We start from the raw sequence: 24,911 nt of genomic DNA on the forward strand, positions 1-24,911 counted from the left end.
CGAAACTTTGAGGTTTGACAATTAGTCTAGCATAGGGCACATGGCGAGATCCTTTTTGGGATCAAGGAAGTACACTGAATAAATACCCTCGTTTACCTGTAGAATCGGGATGACTTCTATGGCGCCCTTTTCTTGAAGATCTCCACCTCTTGCAGTAGGACGCGCAGGTGCTCCGGAGTCATGAGTCTTGATTTTGGTGGCCGGCAAAATTGTATGCAGAACCCATGGGCTACACTCTTCAGTACCCACTGGTCTGTTATCCCCTCCCATGCTTGAAGGAAAGATGATAGATCCACAGTAGTGTATCCCGGAGAAGGTAGTTAAACCTTGGGAAAGGCTGAAAGGCTTCTGTGTCACTGTACTGAAGGTGCTTTGTGACATTGTGAAAGATGATGCTTATGGAGTTGGTTAGACTCCATAACCAAAGGAAACACAAAAAGGTAAAAATACATCAAAATACGAGAGTGGGGAAAAAGGCTCACTCTCCAGAAAATAAATAAATCAAGTCCTCAAAATCCAGCAAAGTTGCTGGGGGTCTCTAAGGTAGAGGGAATTAGCACTTGAGAATTCTCCCTAACAATTCCTTTTTCTGATCGACAAGGAGCTCCGGAAGGGATGACTTCTACCCTTGCCTTGGGTTAGTGAGACCAACTAACCCCGAGACAAACTTTGCTGGATGACCTTCCCAGACGGGGGGGGGGGGGGCAAGACATTCGCGGGCGAGTGCAACATCTGTAGGCCAGCCAAAAGCTCCAGGAGTCTCCCAAGGACCCTCCAGAAGCAGGACGACCCAAGCTCAAATCACCTCAAAGTGCGGGAGAGAAGGAATCCCAACTGGTGTCCAAGATCCATAGTGGTGCTGTTTACCGAGCGCTGAAAACGTGAAGTACTGCTGATCCGAAAAGAGCCCATAGCTGCCGCCAATCATCGAATTGCTGCAACAGGTGTCACCATATGTCCCTCCCTCTTGTCCCCACGAATGTGGCACAGGAACACAGGATCTGCAGCACTGCAACCAGACACGAGCCAGCTGGACCCTCATTGTCTGTAGCTTGCTCTTCAGTTGAGACTTGCAGTAGCTGCTTTTCTAAAGTTGATCTCAGCTCTAACTCACAAGTGTAACACTAACTTTGTGCAAGACTTTTACCATCTAAAAAGTTTCTCAGCTCCATATACTTGCAGGGAGCTAGGACAGCCACATTGAAGCAGGCTCTTCAATTGATTTTAATTCTTACTGTCCCTCATGGGTGATGCATTGGTTTTAAACTAAGATTGCTGGGAAAGATTTTACTTCCTTGTAAGAAAAGTGCCCACATGCTCCGAGAACCTGTTTAACCTTTCCTTTCTACAAAACCTTAGAATCAAAAAGCGTACAAGCGATATAGAAATGCCATTACTGTCCTAATTAGTGTAGTGAAGTCATCTCAGGGTGTAGGAAGTGTGTATGAAGCATCTCTAAGTAGTATCTACTTGCTTTGAATTGATTCTGGAAAAGTATTTTGATTGTTGCACATTGCCCTTTTTAAAGAATGCTTATTAAATACATTTTAACTACAAACCTTGGGTGCAAGTGTTATTTGGATACTTGCATTGGTGGAATGTATTGCTACAGCTCTACCACTCTTATTTAGCCCTCTTGAGGTAGGTCTGGCTGCTCCGTCACACTACCAACTTGTGTAGTACAGACCTATACCAATAGGTGCGCTACCCAATACCAAAAGACAAGTGCGTGTAGTCTCCCACAAAGTTACTACATCAATTCTTGCCCAACACTATCCCTAGTGTGGCATGTACTGTACCCATGGTCCTTCACATGTTACGGTCTCTCAGATTTTGTTTCCGACATGAGGTTGCATGAAGTATAGCGCGAGTAGAGATGTTGTAAAGCAGAAACCGTGATAACCCAGAAAACCTCCATGTGCCTTCTACTCCAGTAGGGTAGGCAGGGTGGGCCCATGTGAATCTAAGCAGATACAAGCACCAGAAATACAATTACAGTGAGTAATGTATCCCTTATGGAGCTTGTGGATCCGCTTAGATCACATGCTCTGCATAGATTAGCAAGCAGTATCTGGAGAAGGCGGTGGGAAGTTAGAAGGTACAGCGGTAAAGATGTTTTAGAATCGCTTGTCTCATCTCTGAATCGGCTTTAGAATGAGTCAATGCAGTATTGCTGAGTGAATGTATGGCTGGATCTCCATGTAGCAGCTTTGCAGATGGTGTCTAGAGGGACGTTTGCAATGAAAGCCAAGGTAGCCCCTGTACCTTTGGTAGAGTGTGCCCTTGGGGTGAAAGGTAGAACCTTTTTGGATAGGAATAGCAGAGTTGTATGCATTTGACTATCCATTTGGAGATGGAGCCTCTTTACCCCTTCCATGAACGACTTGATGACAATGACTTTCCACCAGGACACCTTATGTGAAGTGGTGTAAGCCGCTAGGGCTGCCAGATGTACCTTTAAGGAATGGAATACTAAGCCGAATCTAATAAGTTAAGCGTGTAGTTTATAATGTTAGCTGGAGAACATTCTAAAGGATTTATTGATTGTGATGTGCACCATATAGCCATTAACTGTGCAAAGGCTAACAAAAAATGTTACACGAGAAGCTAGACAAGGGGCTACTACGTATCCCCGCCAAGATAGTGGGTGCTGGGCCTAGACAGTTACAATACAAGTAAAGTCAATTTCACTTTACTGCTCTTGGAAACAGTAGTTGTCCAAGAGAAATGTATTTAAACCTGGGGAAAAATCTAAGAGTTCCTGTGTCACTGCACTGATGCAAAAAGATGCCCATGCCGTTTGTCAGACTCCACTAATCAAAAGACAGCTAAAATCACAGAAAAACATGTAAAAAATAAAAAACTTGCTCCAGGTTCAAAATTAAAAATAAAGTTCTAGAGTCCAGCAAAAGTGCTGGGGGTCTCTAAGGTAGAGAGGAATTAGCACATTTCTGACAATTCTTCCTAGCACTTGCACCCCCCCCCCCCTCCAGGACTAAGGGACAGGAGGATTTCATCCACCGCTGGATGAATCTAGTCAGTCATACTTTCTGGAGGAACCATCAGCATTGGTGATGACACCAAGACCTGTGTTCTATGGTAAAATCAAACGCCTGAAGGCTGATAGACCATCTGGATTTCTTCCCCTCCCCCCCTTCATCTGCATTAACCACCTCAATGGTTGGTGGTCTATTTGAATTACAAAAGTAGATCCATACAAGTATGGGCTAAACTTCTTCAAAGACCACACAATGGCAAAACATTCACGTTCTATGGTTGCCCACCTTGTTTCAGGGTCCTTCAGTTTTCTACTGATAAAGCAGATTGGGTGTTCCTTGCCTTTCTCATCCAGCTGACTCAGAACTGCACCTATACCTGTATTGGTAGCATCTGTCTGTACAATAAATGATTGGTTGTAGTCATGAGCTCTCAAAACTGGAGCTTGACAAAGGGCTTTACGCCCTTAGTGCACTCATTCCACCTGAGCTTGGGGAATTTGGGTGAGGCGATCACATTCAAGGGAGACGCTATGGTCAGATAGTTCTCAATGAAGTTCCTATATTAACCAGTGAGACCTAAAAAGGCTCACTTGGGTTTGAGTAGTAGGAGTGGCCCAGTCTTGTACAGCTTGTACTTTGCTAGGCAATGGCCTGATTTCACCTCATGTCCAAAGTAGGCAACTTTACTCTGACCAATTTGACATTTAATTGCCTTTATGGTCAGATTGGCCTGCTCAAGAGCCTGCAAAACATATCCCAAGTGGTCAATATGTTTTCCAAGTAGGGCTGAACACAGCAATGTAATACAAGTATGCCAGGCAGAAGTCCTCCATCCCATTCAGAACATGATTTATCATCCTTTAGAATGTAGCAGGTGCGCTCTTTAGTCCAAAAGGGATAACCTTAAACTGGTAGAGACCTCCAGGAGTTGAAAATGCAGTTCTCTCCTCGGCATGGTCTGTCAGAGCTATTTGCCAATAGCCTGAGGTTAGGCAAAATGTACCAAGTAATTTGGCGGAACCAAGTTTATACACCAGCTCATCTGTCCTAGGTAAAGGATGGGCATCAGTCGTGGTGCCTGCATTAAGAGCTCTATAGTCCACACAGAATCTCAACAACTCCTTGGATCCTACCTTTGGTACTAGTACAACTGAACTAACCCATGGACTTGTAGAAGGCTCAATTACCCCAACACCAAGCATCTTCTTGATCTCTTCCTTGATGTGGATCATTGGCTGACATCCTGTAACCCCTGCTTTTGACAGGTAGACAGTCTCCAGTGAGAATATCGTGCTGACCCCAAAGGGTCAAGCCTGGTGTCAGCAAAAACAGGAGCAAACTGAACAGAAACTTGCACTCCTCCTGTTGTTCGTGTCAGATCAGAAGAGAGATTAACTCCTATGTTTCCATCTAAATGTTGTCCCCTGAGATCAGGAAGAGGCTCACTCTCTTCCTCCAAGAGCAGAAGCTAGAAGCAAAGCTCCCAGTTCTGGTCTAGAGACATAGGCCTTTAGGCGGTTGGTGTGAAAGACCCTGTGGGCCTCCTTATGATTGCTTTAGTCCACCAAATAATTGACCTCTCCAAGTTTGCCCACAACCTTGAAGGGTCCAATCAATTTGTCCTGCAAGGCCCTCTGCCTTGTAGGGTATATAACTAAAATTAGCTGGTCTTGAATAAATTCAACCATGTTGGCCTATGCCAATGTTTCACCAGGGACTGACTTGCTTTTAAGTTATCTGAAGCTTCTGTCATGTGCATCATTCTCCTTCGGAGACCTAACACATAGTCAGTGACTCTCTCTGGCTTGTTAGAAGAAGCACTCTCCCACCCCTCCTTGATTAGGCCCAATGGACTTCTAACCGGCTGACCATAGAGGAGCTCAAATGGGCTGAACCCAACCCCTACTTGAAAACAACAGGGAATGCTTGGAAAGCTAAAGTGCACGGTAAAACCGTGATCGTCCTTTAAACCGTTAACAAGGAGAACATATGATATCACAACAAAAACGGTTATATTAGGAAGCGGGACATTTAAGGTGCATCTTAGGTATGCTAACACATTGGTAAAATGGAGTGCTCACACTCAAACACAGAAAAGGAGGGGGGGCACCCAACTCGGCGTACCTATCCCTCAGGAAGAACACCCTAGCCCTGGCGGGGGTGTCTGTCCCTGGGTAGCACGTGGTGTATCGCCTACTAAAAAGATATAGAGGAGAAAGCTGTCCCTCAGCCTTCTATACTGGTGGCTGTGTCCAATGACTGACACATGTTGTCCAAAAAAAGAGAGAGAAAACAGAGAATTAAAAAAATGGTATTCTCCAGACGGTTGAGCAATGTTCAACAAGGTGTGGATTAGACCTTGGGGCTGCTTGATCTAGAGGGTAGGTACAACCTGCTGGGCAGGTCAACTGTTTTTTCCTTTCCAAAGTGTATAACTTTACTGGTGCCCGTGGGTCACTAAGGTTGGGATGGAAAACAATTCGTCTGGAGAGACCACTGGTGGATGGAGAGATAAAACACAGCCAGGGAAAGGCTGGGGGGCTAAAAAAAGGCTCTTGTAAAAGTGTTGAGCTCACTCGGTGGTGCCGGGCGTGCTGCAACACGTTATTCAGGAGGAAAATCTCTCTGTCGGTGTGCAAGAGATCAGAAGTGGGTCATGAGAGCCCTCATGACCGAAAAGGGTCGACCGGTTTCAATGGCGATAGGGATTTGTGCCATCTTCGTCAGGACCGTTGATTTTAGATACAGGCTGGATTGCCAAGGTTCAGAATTCAGCTGAACATGATCGAAATTTTTTCCCAAGAACAAACAAACTCACTGCACCCTTGGTGTCTCATTTTGTAGCCAAAGGACATACTGCGGAACAGTTCACGTGGACAATTATTGAAAAAGTTACACCACCCCGCAGAGGCGGCAATTATAACATGCTGTTTAAGAAAGAACAAATGTGGATTTATAGACTCAACACCCACTCTGAAGGACTGAATGAACAGATCCAATGGCACGAACTAGCAGTATTATCTTAAAACTGTGAACCTGCACAGGACCATAGTTGCCCCGTCCTCCAATCCACGCCTCTGATCATCATACCCCAATAGCCACACCACCCATCCACCCCCCGTTCGTTCGAGCCTTGTTTTGAGCCTTTCTCTGAGCCTTGGTCGTTTTCTGAGACCACATGAGTTGTGCAAATGCTTGCACCACGTTCCCCCCTGCTCCTCCATTTTCTTCCCCCATTCCCCCCCTTCCCCTCCCTCCCCCCTCCTCTCCCTTCCCCCTCTCCCCCTTCATTCATTTTTCCTTTCAGTTAATAGGTACCCATCATCTATTACCTCGAACCATTCCTCTGTCAATTTCTTCATTCCTTTATTCTTTGGAATGTTTATTTATTTATTTATTGGTTGCACAATGTGGCAATTCACCATTCATATTAATTAATGGCCCTATAGAGCCTCCTCTGCTAGCTACGCGTTCTTGTATATTTAAACAGAAAGCCACAGCACCATCGAGCCCTTACACCTACCGCACTATTGTTTTCCTGAGTGCGTGCTCTCCTGTGCTTTTGACAGGCACTCAGGCATTTCTCATAGCCTACTCTACACGCCCCCGGCGTTAGTATGAAGCTTAGAGCGTCACGGCGACGCCAACGCAAAAACCGTGTTTTGAAGTGCTTTTTATAGGCGATGGGCCTTATTTTTTCCAGTAGTATTCGTCCGGAGCTGCAAGTACAGCACACGGACCCTCTGGAGACGAGCAGCAGCCCTACTACAGGTATGCCATCCATCTAGGCCCCACAGCTGTGCTTCCACACAGCCCCTGTAGTCCACTCTAACATTAACAATATTCCCAACAGGTACGTCTGACCTGTGAGCCCTGTTTTGCCGACTGGGGCACTCAACTGTGTGGTGCTTGCCTCCACCAGCCTTGACGCCCATCGGCCTCCTCCCTCCCACAGTGGACTTTGGCCCAGAGGTAATAACCTGTCTTTAGTACCTTGTAATGGCACCAAGTAACTGCACTAGCCCTGGTTCTTCCCAATAGGGGCTTATAGGTTGTTTTTCTATCACCGTGGCACTTCGTCCATCCTTAGTGTATATGGTGCATTCACCCCTGGATTGCACACTTCCCTCCTATCGCCCCCACGTTTTTGTCCCCCGGCGGTGAGACCCACCACAGGTGTCCAGGCACCCTCAACCTCTCCTGCAACCAGTTACCCTCGCAGTTTCTGCTTCCTATGCTCACTTAAACACAGTAAAGACTCCACCTTTGTAATTGCATTGTTCTTTCAGTTACCAGTGCCCCCTATTGCCCTGATCGTGAATTTCCCCCTGTTTCCCCCCCCCTCTTTTTGTCTCCCTACAGGAGACACCAGAAAAAGTTTTTTTTTTTTTGGGAAAAAATTTCGATCATGTTCAGCTGAATTCTGAACCTTGGCAATCCAGCCTGTATCTAAAATCAACGGTCCTGACGAAGATGGCACAAATCCCTATCGCCATTGAAACCGGTCGACCCTTTTCGGTCATGAGGGCTCTCATGACCCACTTCTGATCTCTTGCACACCGACAGAGAGATTTTCCTCCTGAATAACGTGTTGCAGCACGCCCGGCACCACCGAGTGAGCTCAACACTTTTACAAGAGCCTTTTTTTAGCCCCCCAGCCTTTCCCTGGCTGTGTTTTATCTCTCCATCCACCAGTGGTCTCTCCAGACGAATTGTTTTCCATCCCAACCTTAGTGACCCACGGGCACCAGTAAAGTTATACACTTTGGAAAGGAAAAAACAGTTGACCTGCCCAGCAGGTTGTACCTACCCTCTAGATCAAGCAGCCCCAAGGTCTAATCCACACCTTGTTGAACATTGCTCAACCGTCTGGAGAATACCATTTTTTTAATTCTCTGTTTTCTCTCTCTTTTTTTGGACAACATGTGTCAGTCATTGGACACAGCCACCAGTATAGAAGGCTGAGGGACAGCTTTCTCCTCTATATCTTTTTAGTAGGCGATACACCACGCGCTACCCAGGGACAGACACCCCCGCCAGGGCTAGGGTGTTCTTCCTGAGGGATAGGTACGCCGAGTTGGGTGCCCCCCCTCCTTTTCTGTGTTTGAGTGTGAGCACTCCATTTTACCAATGTGTTAGCATACCTAAGATGCACCTTAAATGTCCCGCTTCCTGAACCCAACCCCTTCTTGAGGGACTTCCCTATAAGCAAAGAGAAGGCATGGCAGTAGACGATCCCTTTCTTCTAAAGCACCCACGCTCTTCATAGTTCCGTTAAACCTCTCCACCAACCCATTGGTCTGGAGATGGTAGGCGGTTGAGAACTTGTAGGTCACTCGCAGTTTTTCCACATTTTCTGCATGTAGTGGGACATAGAATTGGTCCCCCTGTGAGATAACCAAAACCAACCCTGGTAAAAAAAATACCAAGGAGGGCATTAGCTACTGCCTGGGCAGTAACAGTCCTCATAGGTATGGCTTCAGGATATCTGGTAGCATGGTCTACCACAACCAATATAAATTACTTGCCTGAAGATGGGGGAGGATCTAAGGGACCAACATCAATCCCTATCCTCTCAAAAGTGACTCCCACCACTGGGAGAGGCACCAAGGGTGCGACGTTCTTGGATCCACTCTTGGCAGTGTGACAGCTTCTACAGTATTTATCTACATCAGACCCCATCTTGGGCCGGTAGAAGTAAAGAGAAATCATTTCCTTGAGTGACCAGCTAAAGGGATCTCAGGGGGCAACTGTAGAAATGGAGGTCTCACCTCAAGAGGCACTACAAGTCTTCTGTAGTTCCCTGGGGTAGACTCAATAGGCTCACTGTAAAAGGGGCCATCCTCCCAGCACAGCCTCTTGCCCTTTCAGCTGGGAAGTTGCCTGTTGGCGAAGTCCTTCAAGAGTAGGACATTCTTTGACCTCTGCTTATCTGCCCTATAGAGGCAAAGCAAAGTCTGCAGCTCAGGATGGTCTTTAGGATCCAGATCTCCAACAAGGGGGGAAGGGGTTCTTCCAGCTCTGATTCATCAGTAGCTGTTCACCATCCTCTGCTTGAACCTCACACTCCACCTGAGCTGGTGGAGGGGGGGTCACAGGTGTGACCTTGGACTGTCCTCTCAGGGATGTGCTTGTTTTATGCAAAGGAGTGCTACTTTCCTGGTTTCCTGAGATCTTGTGTTTCCCCTTTGTCTCTCTTCCTGGAATCAGAAGGTTGTTTTTCCTGTGAACTGGGAGTTCTAGGTACCTCCAACTCCCCACTGAGAGTCATTCAAAGTTTGCTCTCTTGCCAGTCTAGTTTGCTCCCGCTTCCTTCTGCTGGGAGGCTTTGGGGTGCTTGATACAACTCCAAGAGCGTTTAAGTCATTCCCCAACAGGACTCTCCCAGGCACCTCATTTTGTACACCGACGTATTCTTACAGCAATATTGTTGCACTGGATGAGAGCGGGTACTATTGGAACCATCTGATCAGGGCCTCTAGCAAGCTTAGTGGGGCGTTTGGGTGCCTTAGCAACATCCTCCGGTTTGAAAAAGGTGTCACCACTGTAATGCTGGCCCCAGTGTCTAATGGCAGGGGTTTCCTGATCATTCACAAGTACACTGTCCTTGTAATATTATTTTGTTTTATCTGGCATAGAGTTATACAAATCCACATTCTGCTGTTCCCACAGACTCAGACACTAAAGAAACACTGGCTGAGAATCCAATGGGGTCTTAAGCCAATAGATGAATGTTTCCACTCACCATATGAACTGTCTCTGGGATGAAGGCTAAGAAAGAAGTGTAGACCCCTGAAGGTTTACCATTGCATCTGGGATCCGCTTTCACATGGTCAGTTGACCCACAAGCATAACAGTTTCAAAATGTTTTGACAAATGGGGCTTCTGCTGACCTCCCTCTGATTTGGAACCAGAGGTTTCACTAGACTGAGCTGGCTTCCCCATGGTACTTAACCTTCTTATGTGTGTGGCCCTCATTTGGATGGGAAGTTTTAGATTGCTCTTTGTCGTCATCTTTCTTTTGCCGCTTCCCCCTCATCCTTTATGCGAGTGGCCCGGGATCAGTCTCTTTAGAGTCTGCCAAGTGCTGTCTCAGCTCAGGAGAGCTGTCACAACCCTCACCCAGAAGCCCCCCTGGCCTACCAATGGGCCAGAGGGAAGCCTTGACCCCAGTCCCCACTAAATCCCAACCTAGGCCTTCTTGGCGCCAGGCTCATACTTAATAATGAGTTTGTGCTAGGGAACTACTTTGCGTTACTGTCATTCAATGTGGAAGCATCCACAGGATCAGTCTTCTTGGAACCTGGCTTGCAGAAGGATGGTTTGGGTGTGGCATCTTGGAACTCTTTTGCCTGGACTTCTTTCTTGAAGCCATTTAAACCATGCCCGACTGGACTGACACGCTTCGCGTTAGTTTTCAATTCTGCAACGCGACGCTCACCGCGTTCAGCTTCAGCCACGAACCTCAGATGAGCAGCATCTGCAGAAAAAGAAAGAAGACATTGTTAGAAAAGGTTGCAGTTTACCTGAATTCCATCATCAGCGGTCCTCAGCTCTTCCGACCGGCATCCTGGAACCAGGGCTCCTTCGGATCGACGGACCTGCAGAAAGGGAAAGACAAGGCATTAGACATTTTGTACAATTAACGAACTCCGCCAAAAGGCTTACCTTGCCACTCGCACTTCATTCAGCAACATCTCTGGAATTCTACACTCTGAGCACCGAGACCTGTGAAGACAAAAGATAACAGGTTAGCAAAGGCAAGGCACCTTAGCGCTGCGTTAAGCGCCTACTCGCCGCGTCTAGGCGCTCCAAAATCGCTAATACTTACCAGCGAACCCCGAATCCAATCTTTGCCACGAATTGGACTTCCACGTACCTAAGGAAGAGAAAAAAAAAATACATTGTTAATTCCAGAAAGGCATGCTATGACAGCAAAACACCATAGCAATAAGACCTACCTGAAAGGTTCAAGTCGGGCCGGCATCAGTGAAGTAACTCGACCGCCATAGCCCACAAAGCACCACGCGCCCCTGCCTAGACAGCAGGACCCGCCAACATCAAGAACAAGGATTCTTCCGCTGGTCACTACTGGGCATCGCAGGGAGGGATACCTGGACACAGATTGCTGGGTGGCGCCCCCGTGGAACCAGGTGAGCTTAACAGAGCAGGCATCAAAAATAGATACAAAACCAGATCTCATATCCTTTAAAAGTAGGTACTCTGTAACCCTTAACCATCTAAGTTTCTCTAACATTCAAACACCCAGGTAGCCCAAGGGGTACCATCAGTCCTAAAGGTACTGGGAAGGAGTATCTCACCCCCCACTCCCCCCCCCCCCCCCCCCCCCAAGTCTAGCTATCAAAGCTAGCTTCACATTTTCATACTTTAATCTTTCAAGTTCCCCCACCTCCATTACAGCAGTTGCAACCTGATTCCCTATGCAACCCTGAATCGCAATTGTATTCAAAAGCACCCAACCAATCCAAAATATCAAGTTTCACATCATACATACTCACTGCTTCTTCGGCATGCAAGGCCTTTTTGGACTAAGAGGAAGACTACCTGTGATAGAAATTTACATTGGAGTTAGAGAAAGAAGAAGTAAAAACATTTGGCTGCTGGAATACTCGAGGATTTGAGCATCTGGTATGGAGATCTTGGAAACTATTACTTCTGCTTGATATTATATGCTTACAGGAGATATGGATGAAAGAACCACCCATTGTTGAGGGTATATGAAGTAGCCTTTAATCCTGCCATAATCCAAAGCAAAGGACGTCCTATGGCCAGATTGATTACTCTTTATCAAAAGGAAAAGTGGACTTGAAATCAAGCGAGCCTTCGACATACACACAGGTGATTAAGTTTGGTCTGAGAGCCCAGCCCGGGACCGACACGTCATTATCATAAATGTTTATTGGCAGCACAAAATACTGGGCAAAACATAGCGAACATCTAACAGAATTTTGGGACAATATAACATCTCTGGAAGTGAATGTCTGCACCGTTCTATGTGGTGATTTTAACAGACTTAGTATCTGAAATTAAAGGTCAAAAACGAAACATCAAATAAGCTTTGCACAGTGGTCATTGAAGCGTAAGATGTCAGAAGTCTGGACATCCTTAACTGAAACAGGAGGGGGGACATTCCCGGCCACGTGACGACCAACGCTCAATTATCACCTACATAATCACCTCCAAAAACATGACATATAAAGTCTGCAAACTCAAAATTATCAAAACACCCCAAAGCGATCATAATCTGTTGATAATGTCGTTTGAATTTAAAAAGAGAGCTATGTTACGAGCACAGTGGGATCAAACTGTTGAACTGGAGCCTGGTAGGAAAAAAAAAAAACTAAGATTAAAGACCCAGAACATCGTCAGCTTGATGAATATTAACAGGATGTAGAGGGGACCAATACCCTAGAATACAATGGCTTACTAGAAGTATATAGAACCAACAGCTTCCGGAACCAAAAAAAAACAGTCGTAAGAAAACATGTCTATGATCGAAATGCTGTTGATAAAAGAATTGAGAAAGGTTGAGAGAAATAGAGCAATCTATTCTAGACAGAAACAAAAAGATCAGTGGGAAAAAGGTGACCATGAAATATAAAAATTGGTTAACATGGCACAAAATGTCTATGGAACAAAATGATGCCGAGCGAATTAATCTTTCTGGCCCAAAGAAACTCTAGACACATTTGGGCAACAATAAATGAAATTGAATGTTCCCAGAACTCAGTATCTGCAATGTTGTAACGGAACAAGAATGGATCATTACAGCGAGTTATTCCAAAAACAATATTCTTGTGAAAATAATGAGCAAACAATAGAACAATGGAATATAGTAATCTCTAAAGAAGATCTACAACAACATCAAGAGTCTCGGCTCGAGTACCAGGGCCAGATGGTCTGACAAACGCTATATTAAAAAAAAAGTCCTGAAGAATGGGCAGACTTTTGTAACCAGCTCTTTAAGATAATTTTAAACAGGAAAGTCCCAAAAACCTGTAAATGTGCCATAATAGTACCATTTATAAAAAAGGGTCACAACTTCAACCGGGAAACTATAGACCCATAGCACTAATGGATGTAGTGGGGAAAATCTTCACAACTCAACTCATCCCAATTATCAACATGGATTAAGCAAGCTGGAGTACCCGCTATAAGACAAACAGGTTTGGTCAAGGTTGCAGCCTAAATTTGCTAATACTGAACGCATTGAAAATGGAAGAAATAGAAACAGCCAATGTACATCGCCTTCATTGACCTAGCCCAAGCCTTTGATGTGTGGACCGAGCGCTCCTATGGTCGAAAATGTCAAAGGAAGGCTGTCCGGCAAGTCTAGTTGCTGCTATGAAAGCATTGTATAGCGAAACCTCAATACAAATTCGGCTTGACAAACAAGGAAATGTAACTGCTCCAATTCGAACTTCCTGTGGAGTCAAACAAGAGTGCCCCTCAACTTTTTTTTTTAATAGCAGACGTGAGAAGATCTGTTGAGGAAGTGACGTCCTTTCCACCACAAATTAATGGCACCCATGTTCGTACATTAATCTACGCAGATGACATTGTGCTACTTGACATGACCCCAATTGGCCTTCAAAGAAAAAGTTAATGTTCTTGAAAGATCTATCCATGAAAACCGACTTGAGATAAATGTAAAGAAATCAGATTCTGGTGTTTAAAAATCTTCAAGGAGCCAAAATAAAAAAAAGTTACATCTGGACAAAAAGAGACTCCAAGTCTGGTTAAAGTAAAAAAATATCTTGGAATCACGTTAAATTCGAGTATTAACGATAAACCGATGGTCAAAAAACTAGCATGCAAATGTAACCAGTTGGCTGCACCAGCGGACAGGCTTAAGTATGGTAAATTCTCAATGCTACCTGTAATCCGCTTCTATAAGAATAAAATCATCCCAATACTACCATATGGAGCAGAGACTGTTTGGCACCAATCCCAAAATATGGACAAGATGTGAGCACGTTATATGGAGGATACTAAAACTACTGAAAGGTTTCCCTACTGCTTGCTTAAGGTATGAGGTTAGTTTATCATCAAGGACTGCTGTAGTGACATGGAATGCTTTAGCACTCTACAGGAAAGCGATTGGAGGGGATAACATACCTCAATTCCATATAAGACTGATGCTGAAAGCCTATTAAACCAATGGAAAAATGTATGCGAGAACATTCTGAGCCAGGTGGATACGGACAAAAATGGCTAATGGGTAACCCAAATGCAGTAAAAAAGAAACTATGAGCAGGATTGGATCGAAACAAGTGAAAAACGAATCAACAAACCAGAATGAACAACGTGCCGGTTGAAGCAAAAAAAATGTTTTTAAAAAAAAACACGTCACACCAGAATACATGGTGAAGTTTCAATGCAACAAGATAAGAAAATTCCTAAATTTTTGATTGAGCAACTTTGACACACGAGACATGGCATGAAGGATGTGGGTAAACAAATCAATACCACGTGCAGGTTATGCAACCTTGAAGATGAATCTTTGAAGCAACTAGTTCTGTTTTGCTCCAAAATCAGAGAAGAAAGAACTACACACTTAAGATCCGAAATTGATAAATATCCAGACCGGTGCCCTGAAGACTGGTGGCAGATATTGCATGAAGGCATTAACAAAAAGTTACCATTTGCATTATCATTCTTTTTAGATAGGATAAGTCTCATGAATGATAAAGAAATGAATGACAATTACGCCTTTTTATTTTGCTACATCTAATGTTTTTTTTTAAGATAAAGGAAATGGAATGTATCTAACAGTTTGTAAATGTGAAATCTGTTTTAAGGTTTGTAATAAACCAATAAAAAAAATTGAAATGTTTTCAAGAGACAATTTCAAGAACATGTTGCGTGCGCCGAGTTTGATGTCTTGAGGTTTGGTTTCAGCCTGGACTTGTAATCTTTTGAACTCTAATGCAAGTCTCATTTTCTTAAGAAACACATATTCTGGACTCTGGAGCTGGTGGGGTCCCAGTGGATATAGGGGAAGGCAAACGGGCAGGCTGGAACAGAGGGGCTCTCTTCCTGAGACTCCTCTGACTCTTCTAAGACATTAGAATTAGACTCTGAATGATCCTCATTTTCCACATTTCCTGGTTTAGTAGGTGTTACAAGCCTACTACCTAAACTTGATTATCCAACAATCTTGTGATCAATTCATTTTGCTTTCCTGTATCAGGGAGATCCCTGACATTTCCTTCTGCTATTCTAGTGGAGCTTAGCCTTGTGAAGGTTTTTAGTTGAACAAAAATAACAGCAATTTCTCAATGTAAAAACTGTACAATAGATCCTCACCGTTTGCCACCAGTGTTAGGTAAAGATTTGTGGGGGGCGGGGGGAAATAGTACCCTTTGGGTGCACTACAACAACCATAGCCTCCTGGCAATAGGGACCAAACCTTTGTTATAAGTCTGAACTACACAGGTTGGTAGTGTGGCAGAGCAGCCAGACCCATCTCAAGATGGGTCAATGTGAGCAGTAGTGGCGTTACAGAGATTCACATTGACAATTATTCAACCAAACACATACTCCTGGTTTAAAACAATTATTAATTTAAACAAGCCTGCTTCAGAAAGGAGCAATATGAAAGCAACACAACTACACAGGTTTCTCAGAATCAGTAGTTACCCATTGGGAATGGCACACAGGCACTTCCTACACCCTCACGTGACTCAAATAGAAAAAAACAATCTGAGGATCTTAGACGCGCGAGGGATCTTGGGTACAGTGGACGTCACACTAGGGATAGTATTACTGGCACGCCTGTGTCGACGCCCATTTTTGAGTTTCGAAAAACAAACTGTAATACTCCGCAGCTTCCACTAGATGTCGGCCTATGCACAGCATGTGATCTAAGCAGATTCCACAAGCCTCAGAAATTACTGTTACAATCAGAGTAGGCTTTTAGAGTGTCAAAAGAAAAGGTTATTAGAACAAACAAGAGATCAAATATTCCTTAAGCAGTCAAATACTTTTGAACCCCACAAGGAGAGAAGAGTCATTCAGAGAACCAGGCTAAGCCCATGTCAATGGGCAAAAGTCTGTGGCTGAAGCACTTCTTGCAGGCAAATAAAAGTCTTTGCACAATGTTTTTAGACGTCTTTGGTGAAAAAGATGAATCAAATGTAGGGCCACAAGCCGGGAGACTTGTGAAGTAGAACAGCAAGCAACTCTACAATCAGAGTTAAGTTCTCAGATTTTACAGTACCTTTAGGTTGAAGTAAAATGCAGCAGATGACTGTTCCTGTGCAGCTCTGCAGATCTTGTTCCTGGGCCTCAGTCGTGGGGACAAGAGGGAAGATTTCGGGTGGGTGGGGGGTTCGACTCCTGCTCCACAACGGGATGGTCACCAACGGCAACCAGCAAACTTCAAACAAGTGGCACTTGTGTTTCAGCTCCTCGCATCTACCGCAAACAGCAACACAGCGGTTCTTGGCTGTCGAGATGGGCCTTCCTTGCTTCTGGGGTGCTACACTCTGTTGTGGGGGCTCAGACACCCTGCTTCCTAGGAGCCCGGAGGATCTTCCTGGAGCTCTTGGCCAAGTTAAAAGCAACATGCACAAACTGGTGTTCCTCTCCCTGGCCATTCGGTTCCAGCAGCGACTGCAATGGAAATTCAACCAGCTCCGAGGGGATGTCCAGGTGGCTTACTTTGGAGTTTTTTGGTCCCACCAACTCAAGGGGAGAAGTCGTCCTTGCAGGGCTTCTCCGTCGATCCAAATTGGAGCTTCAGCACAGCAGCAGGGCTTCACCGGGCAAACCAACGGTACAGGAGTAGCAGCAGGTGTCCTCAAGTTATTTTTCGGATTCCTTCGTCCAGTGGTCAACTCTGCATTCCAAGCCAAAAAGCCTGGCCTTTTATGCAGCTCGCTCCCACTCATTCCATCCTAGCTGTCAGTCACCCAGCAGGATGGCTGTCCTTGCCAGCCAGCCGGCCGGCCAATCACCTAAAAGTGCATTCCTGTCTTGGAGATTCGGGCACCTCCCTCACTTCCTGCCCCCACCAGACACTCGTGAAGCCCGCCAAAGACAAAAACGAACAAAGGGACCAAACCTGGTTTGGCGCGCCGAGTAAATCTCAAGGACCTAAACAGAAAATGGTGAAACATGTAGACCAAAAATGGCACCCATCAGTGCTTCACAGTAAAGACACATGCGGTAGTAAAATATAACTACTGCCACCAGCCATTAATTGTGTAAAGGGCAACAAACTGTTACATGAGAAGCTAGACAAATGAGCTATTAAATATCCCCTCCAGTACCCCACTTTAAGATAGTGTGCTGGGTCTAGAGAGTTACAATGTAAGTAAAGTCAATTTCACTTTACTGCTCTTGGAAACAGTAGTGGTCCAAGAGAAAGGTATCAAACACCTGGGGAAATCTAAAAGACTACCCTGTGTCACTGCATTGAAAGTGCTGTGTGACAATGCAAAAAGATGCCTATGGAGTTAGAATCCACTAACCAAAAGAAACCGTTAAATCGCAGAACACCTGTGAAAAAAAAAGTTGTCACTCTCCAGGTTCAAAACTTTAAAAAAATAAGTCCAGCACAAGTGCTGGGAGTCTAAGGTAGAGCGGAATTAGCACATTTCTGAGAATTCTCCCTTAACAGTTATGGAGAAACTGACTAGTCCTTCAGACTGTCTGTACTGGGAAACAGTTTCCTTGACTGTGCAATATGAAAGTTACCCAAACAGATAAGCATCTTACAATGCAGTGCAATAGGGACACTTTTGGTCACCCTTGGTCACACCAAAAAGGGATTGGTTACTTTAAAAGACAAGCTGTTGGCAGTAGTTGCATTACCATTTTGTTTATATTTAGCTCATTTTATTTTACTGTGTATGGCTACCAACTGTGGCTAGTGCAGGCCATACGATTTTGGTCTTCTGCATACCTGCTCAGGAATGACCTTTTATGGACATGCACTTGCCTGGGAAAGATGGGTTTTCGCAGGCTAGTGCATAAGATGAGTGTAAGGATCCAGTATGTGGATGTGCATCAGCAGCATCAATGTCCTCCCCACAGTGGTCCCCTGTTGGACCAAGGCTGGTGTGCATGTGTGGGGCAGATCTTCCTAGGAGGGTTGAGTTTGCTCACTCACCTGAATCTATAATAAGAGTCGTCCTGCAGCCATTCCAGAAGGATCATAACCATTCCAGAAACGGAGCCAAGCATTATGTGTACCTTTGCAGACGACTGAAGACCCAAGGACAAATCCTGAAGAGGCATGGCGACCATTCTTGTTGCTGTCCCGGTGAAGTCCCGCTGGACTACCTGATCTCAGACCTCCCTTTCTGGTATGTCAACCCTTTGGACAGGCGGGACCAATCAGTCTTCGCAAGATCCTGGGGTGTCCCTGGACAACCCAGTGGTCGGACCAGCTTAGATTTGGGCTATGGTGTCAGAAGCATCACTGTTCTGCATTTTGCCCAGAAACTTCAGTGGTAGTCCTACAAGCCACCTTCCTGCAAGGTGTTAGCATCCCAACAATGATATTTCCTGTCCTGGAAGGCTTTCTTGGACTGCGACACTTCTGTTCGCCATGACTGGAACCGACCATCCCTATTCTGTTGGAGCGATTTGAAGAGTCCTGCATCAGTGCCTGCTGTATTTCTCCACTGGAAGTGTTGCACTTTGTTCCTGGACCCGACCGGAACTTCGGTTGCACCTGCAGCTTCTGGGCATAGTCTTCTGGATCCACCGGCAGGAAAACCAACCTCCATTGACCCCCTTTTAGACTGGCCAACTCCTTTGGGAATATTGGAGTAAGGGCAGTGAGTAGTCGCAATACTTAGTGGGCCAATTCCTTCCATTATACATTTTGTGACTAACCGATACTCCATTCCACCATTTTCTAAATGTTTGTTGGTAAAGAATGCTCTAGTAGTTATGAACATCATTTAAATTGTGGTCTTCTGGAACAATCTTTACAGCCACAGGAACAATTCCTAACCAGCTTAAGATTCTTTGGGCACAAGGCCCCATTCAACTTAGGGTTGGCATTAAGTTAACTGCTTAATGCCATTCCTGTGGGCTCTTGGTTCAATTGTTAACTACTTATCTTTCAGGTATTAACTGTATACCTTTCATTAATTGAATATATATTATATTTAGAGTGTTGTGTGATAACTCGCTTGACTCGTGTGTATATTGTTTTTGGGCCTTCAATAACTAGACAGGCAAGTAAAGAAATATTCAAAGTAAAACGATTGTGTATTTCATTGTGTGGGCTCATTGTGATATCTGACTCGACACACCTCAAGACCAGGCCTTAACCATTCTCCATGCTTACTTTGAATGGGTTTTGCTAAATCCCCGTAGACCTTGTTAACTACAACTACGTGGCCTCTTAAACTCTGTCCAACAGGCCAGAGTTCAGACATCAAGTGTAAAGGGACAAAGCACAATACATTAAAGCAAATATCATTTTACATCACTCGGCCAAGCACTGAAACTACACCTCCAATTCTTGTTTCAACAGAGACTAGCCGAACGGGGCAAAGCTTACCTGGATCCTCTGAGGGTTCATACGACTTCTTGCAAGTATAGGTTGCCAAATGCCAATCTAGAATACGGCCCACGAAAGGAGAGATCAGCGTGACCCCAGCCTCTGCACAAGCAACAGCCTGTGCAAAGGAGAAGATTAAGGTCATGTTACAATGGATGCCATGCTCCTCTTCTAGAATCCTGCAGCAGGGTCAACAATGAGAATGTATTAGGCATGTTCTGCAGCTATGAGGCTGCATCAAAACACATTTTAGAAACATAATAAACAGGCCAACCAACCTGAGCTTTTAGGGGTGGGGGGTGGTGGGGGGGAAGAGAGGGGGTTTGGGGGCATGGGAAACAAATGTGCGTCTTGGCTCATTTCGTGGTACAGCAGTGGGGGAGAGGGAGGGGGGTTGGTGAGTCTGTGTAGGCAAAGTGGCTCACATTCAATACCCCCAGCCATGCACACAAGCATCTAGCACTCGCTCGGATGCAGGCCTCACAGGTTCAATTAAAACCAAAACATTTCATATACTTCAGTAAAGGAACATACAAAAACTGCACTACTTCGCACTACTTCTAGCCACCCCTCATGAAAGCACCACAATTAACAAGGAATTTGCTTTAGAAAACTTAAAAAGGCAGCAGCCACAGAACTTACTTTCCAGCCTGGATTCCCTCCCAGGTGGATGAGAGCTTGATAAGAATCCGCTCCTTGCAGATGCCAACTTCTTCATAGAGTTTAATGAGATCCTTTGCCTTCGCAACCATACCCTCTTTGTCGAAAGATAACCTGAAAGTGAGGGGAGCGCGGGAAGAAAAAATAAAAAATAAAAAATAACTATTTAAAATTAAATTAGTCAGCACCTGGAAGAGCCAAATAGGTATTTAGTGCCAGCGGTGGTAGGCCAGGTCTCATTTTCTGCTTTTTATTGCATCAAGGAAGCTTAGATTGCACTATTTTCCTTGAACCTACTTGGATCATTTTGTAGATGTAATCCAGAATTTTACTTTAGGTTCACAACAAGAAATTACAATGTATCTGGCCATTCTGTACTTGGTAACAGCTTGTTGCATATGACACCAACCGTTATCAGTGCCTGAAAGCAAGTATTGTCAGCCAGGTTCAGACTTCAAAACAGCACTGCAGGAATGCTGTCTCACCCAAAGAGAGGCATTACTTTGCAAGTGGAACCTGCACCTGAGTAACTTAGTTGAACAAGGAGATGGGCTCGTAGTAAAGTACAATTAGCCCACAAAGACCCCACACTGGCTAGAAGAAAAAAGAAAAACTGCAATATTGTATAAGCAACACATAGTAAAAGCACTGCATGCATAAGAGCCAACTCAAACACTAACATTTTAGTTATGCCATCTGGAGCTAGACAGTACATATAGAATAAGAGACTGGCATCACACATGCTGTGATGACACACGGAAAGTGAGCTCCAGCTGATCCTGCAATATGATGTGTAAGGCAGCTGTGCTGACCAGGAGCAGAAGGAATCAGTGAATTGCACCTCCCGACCAGATCAGTGTCAGACCTGGCCTTGGGGGAGGTATGAACAGATCTGACAGACTAAACAAAAAGGCACCAATGCGCTTAAACGGCAGCAGAGCAACGAGGGTCCAGAGTGCAGTCATCAACAACCGCCTTGATATCAGCTGCCTGGCAGGTGAGATCAGCCACAGAATGACCGCATGGGACCTTCCGAGGTCGAACACAGCTCGTCAGAGTCCAGGCACAGCAAGTCTGCTGAGAAGGGAGGAGGAGGTGTGGGCGACACCATGGGCTAGGCAAGAAGGTTGCTACTGGAGGCCCTGGGCCCAGTCCTCCCCTTGCCGTACATTGAGAACCTGGCTGGAGGCTGGGGCACCAGAGAAAGGGAAACGAGTAGCTGCCCCAACGACACAGGCCCAAAGTCAGCACACAGCCCACTCGCCAAGATGGTAGCATTCACCCAAAAACCACATTCCAACTGGGCGAAAGCCCACGGGGTGAGGAAGGCGCGTGAAACTCCATGGACCCAATTTTGTGAAAACGCACTAGCCTGAAAGTAAAAGCCAAACTCAGGGATTCACTGCAGGGCATTATCTAGGAAAGTGAAGTCTCCCCGAGACAAGATGTATGTGCACTATCTGAATGGGAGAGTACAACGGAGTACAAGATGTATGTGCACTATCTGAATGGGAGAGTACAACGGAAGAGACTAACGGGGACCCAAACTGAGACCCTGATGCGGCAGACAGCAACACTAGAAGATCAAGTGGAGGCTTTAGAAGGGGGAGCTAGGAGGACCAATATCCAGATACTGGGCGTTCTATAAGGGGTGGGAGCGACCCAACGAAGGCTGTGGTGAATAGAAATCTGGCCTGGCAAGTGGTCCAGGGGGTTTATTGTTAAGAGCGCATAGATTGGAGTAGGAAACCCCCACCTGGAGCACCACCAAGGCCAATCATAGCCAAAAGCCTTAACTACAGGGACAAAGAAAGCATACTGAAGTTCTTGCGCCAAGGAGGCAAAATCCACAGGAACAACTCCAACCTAGTGATATACTCAGTATACATTGTCTTGGAAGAAGCAGAGATAATGAGGCAGACCATGCTATGCCATAATTGGATGCAATCTGTACTAGGCTCAGGATAATGGGAGGTTATGTTTAACTCCCCGGAAGGCACAAGCCTTTGGATGGACCAGCACGGACTGCAGCCACATCCAGGGGATAGTCTTGGCACCTGGAGGGAGGAAAGGCCACAGATGCAGAGGGAACACCAAGCAGGCTGCTGGCATTGGCGCCTGGAGAATACACAGTTTAACTAGACTTGAACAGAATGGAAGATGGCTGAGAGATGCCCTTGATGCATACGATTGGTGGCGCTGCCAGAGGACACATGAGAATGGCCAGGCCATCAGCCGGCATGCTCAAGATGGCAAGATTAACCAATAATAAACCCAACTATGCCCGAGAGTGCCCTCAAAGAGGGTTGGGGCCTGAATAATGTGCATTGCTCCCCCAAAGGGTACCCCGAAGCATTGCCAGCATCACCTCGAATAGCCAAGATATTGAGGAAGACTGGTTTGGTTATAAGGACATTGGGAGGGATAGGGTCACAAGTGTCCGATTTCTTTGTGCAGATGAATAGGCTGCCTGTTAAATGGGGAATTGAGGCATGTCAGGGAAGGGAGCTGAACACGGAGTCAATTCATATCTGAATTTGGTGATGACATGGAACGTCAGTGGGCTTGAATGGGTACATCGGGTCTAAAATGATCTAGTTAATAAGACCGGTTTCAAATGCACTGCTCTGCTCCAGGAGATGTGGGAAACTACCCATTCATAATGCCCCCTCATGGACACAAACAGCAAGAATGAGATACTGGCACACAGCTAGTATGACAATCAATTTTATTCTTACAGAATGGACGGAGAGCGAATGAGTAACTGCTTAGTTCGGGCCTCTGTCTTTTTACAAAATCTTGGAGCCCAGCAAACATATGCATAAGAAATTCTAAGCACACGTAAGCATGTTGCTTCTGTTTGACAGTTGGAATGCACGTTGGCAAGCAAGGTAGCCAGAATTCGCCCACTGAGTGCATTACCGTCTTCCAAGCGGCACCCTGAAAGAACTGCTTGATCATCAAGTGGTCATGCATATGTTTGAGCTAAGTTAACAAAGCCCTTTGAGCATCAGTTCTTTCACCACCTATAGGAGGAGGAACCCTCAACTATGCACATAAGTGAGTGGCGAAGTAGAGTTGGTAAGATCTAGGGCCACAACGTCCTTGATGGCATTTTCCTGTATAATTAAGGCATTTGTGGTTGTGGCAGGCAGTTTGAGTCACGCAGTTATTGTCTGGCACATTGCAGGGAGGCAGTTGATACATAGACCTAAAAGAAAGATTATCACCAACACCACCATGAAAATGGATAGCACCTTCCAGCCAAATGAAGTGAGCATAGACCACAGGGAACCACTGATGTCCAATGTGCCAGTGGGGACATGAGCTTGGGCAGCGATGCTCCAAAGGCTATTGCATGATGTACCAAGGGGGTGGAGTCAGGTATAAAGGAACAGCAGGACACTTACCCGGCAAGCCCCCCCCCCCCCTTCTCATCCAGGATCATATCTAGTACAATACTGTTCTGGAGAGCCAATAAGCATACAGCTTGTAGTTCTATAGTATTAGAGGACACTTGTGGTTTCTTCTATAGTGGCCTGCAGTAGTCTCGCTAGCCGGCATATGTCTCTGGAGTAAACAGAAGGGCTATAGCCAGGAATTATTGCTTCAAGGATAGCTTCGGTATCATCCTGTATTAAATGGCGCTTTTGTCCTGAGAGCAGACCAATGGCTTGCTCTTACCGTGATAGCAGGCAGCACAGCACAAACACCATATTGCACCGCCCTACCCAGTTAGAAGGTAGCCAAGAATATGCATTTGTGGCACAAATAAAGTACAACGATTACCCTAGGTAGAGAGGGCCTTTGATTATCTTAGCTGGTAGGTGCAGCTACCCAAGACCATGTAGTTCCTTCTATGGAGATCAGGTGCATGTTAAGGCAGCCGAGGGGCTCGATTGCTGTATGAGGACACGTTCATAAGGAAAGACCATTTCTGCCATTCCCTGGGGAACCTGTCCATTAGTGGAAAGGCTCCATTAGTTATAGTGACACCCACACCACCCTCCTTTTTAACAAGACTGTCATAGAAATACCGATACGAGGTCCCAGGAGTGTTGTGCTTGGTGCTACCTATTCCAGCGAAGATGAGAGCAAAGAGGGCATCCCCTGGCCACAGCTATGTGTAGCGCATAACATGAGGTGGAGAATGGTGAAGGGAGCTGCTGCAATGGGAGGCCTTAGTCAACATATGCTGGTTAATACAGAGACATGACAGTTGCTTCTATTGATTTCGTGTGTTATGTAACAAACAAAAAGGCATTATTTTCTATGAATTGCCCTGATACTGTTGGATCGGAGACAGGATGGCAGTGGGGACATGGATTATTGTACCAAATAAGGATGTTGCTACATAGTATTCATTAGTAACCAACACAATCAAGCCTAACAATACCACATACGAACCGCTTGGAACATACCATTTTCCTCCGACAGCAACATTGAGGTGCACAGACACTTGAGGTAAAATAGCTGTGCATTCATGGTTTGGCATAGCTAGTGTATATATATATATAAAAAATATATATATCAAAAACAGCAAAAAGAAAAATACAAGACAGGTTTCAAGGCAAGGGTTGAGCTCAATTGCTCCATGGAGTGTTCTATGCTACTGCAACCCATTCCCCCAGTAGTCCAAGTTGGCAGTCTTGACTGCCTGCCAGCTGTCCCTCACGTATGTTTCCTTGGTCGTAGAATGTACTGTG

The 24,911-nt window shown here is 45.4% G+C and overlaps 1 protein-coding gene across 1 annotated transcript in view; it reads right to left on the bottom strand.

The window, feature by feature from the left end:
* TALDO1 (transaldolase 1) overlaps window positions 1–24,911 on the bottom strand; it is a 142,055-nt gene that overhangs the window by 56,964 nt on the left and 60,180 nt on the right. The window contains exons 4-5 of the mRNA XM_069624037.1: window positions 20,188–20,319; window positions 19,546–19,724 (exon numbers count right to left, since the gene is read on the bottom strand). Of these exons, the coding sequence (XP_069480138.1) occupies window positions 19,546–19,724; window positions 20,188–20,319 (311 nt within the window). The remainder of the gene's footprint in view (window positions 1–19,545; window positions 19,725–20,187; window positions 20,320–24,911) is intronic.

Source organism: Ambystoma mexicanum, chromosome 11 (assembly GCF_040938575.1).
Source record: "Ambystoma mexicanum isolate Mex_15411 chromosome 11, UKY_AmexF1_1, whole genome shotgun sequence".
Taxonomy (NCBI): Eukaryota; Metazoa; Chordata; class Amphibia; order Caudata; family Ambystomatidae; genus Ambystoma; species Ambystoma mexicanum.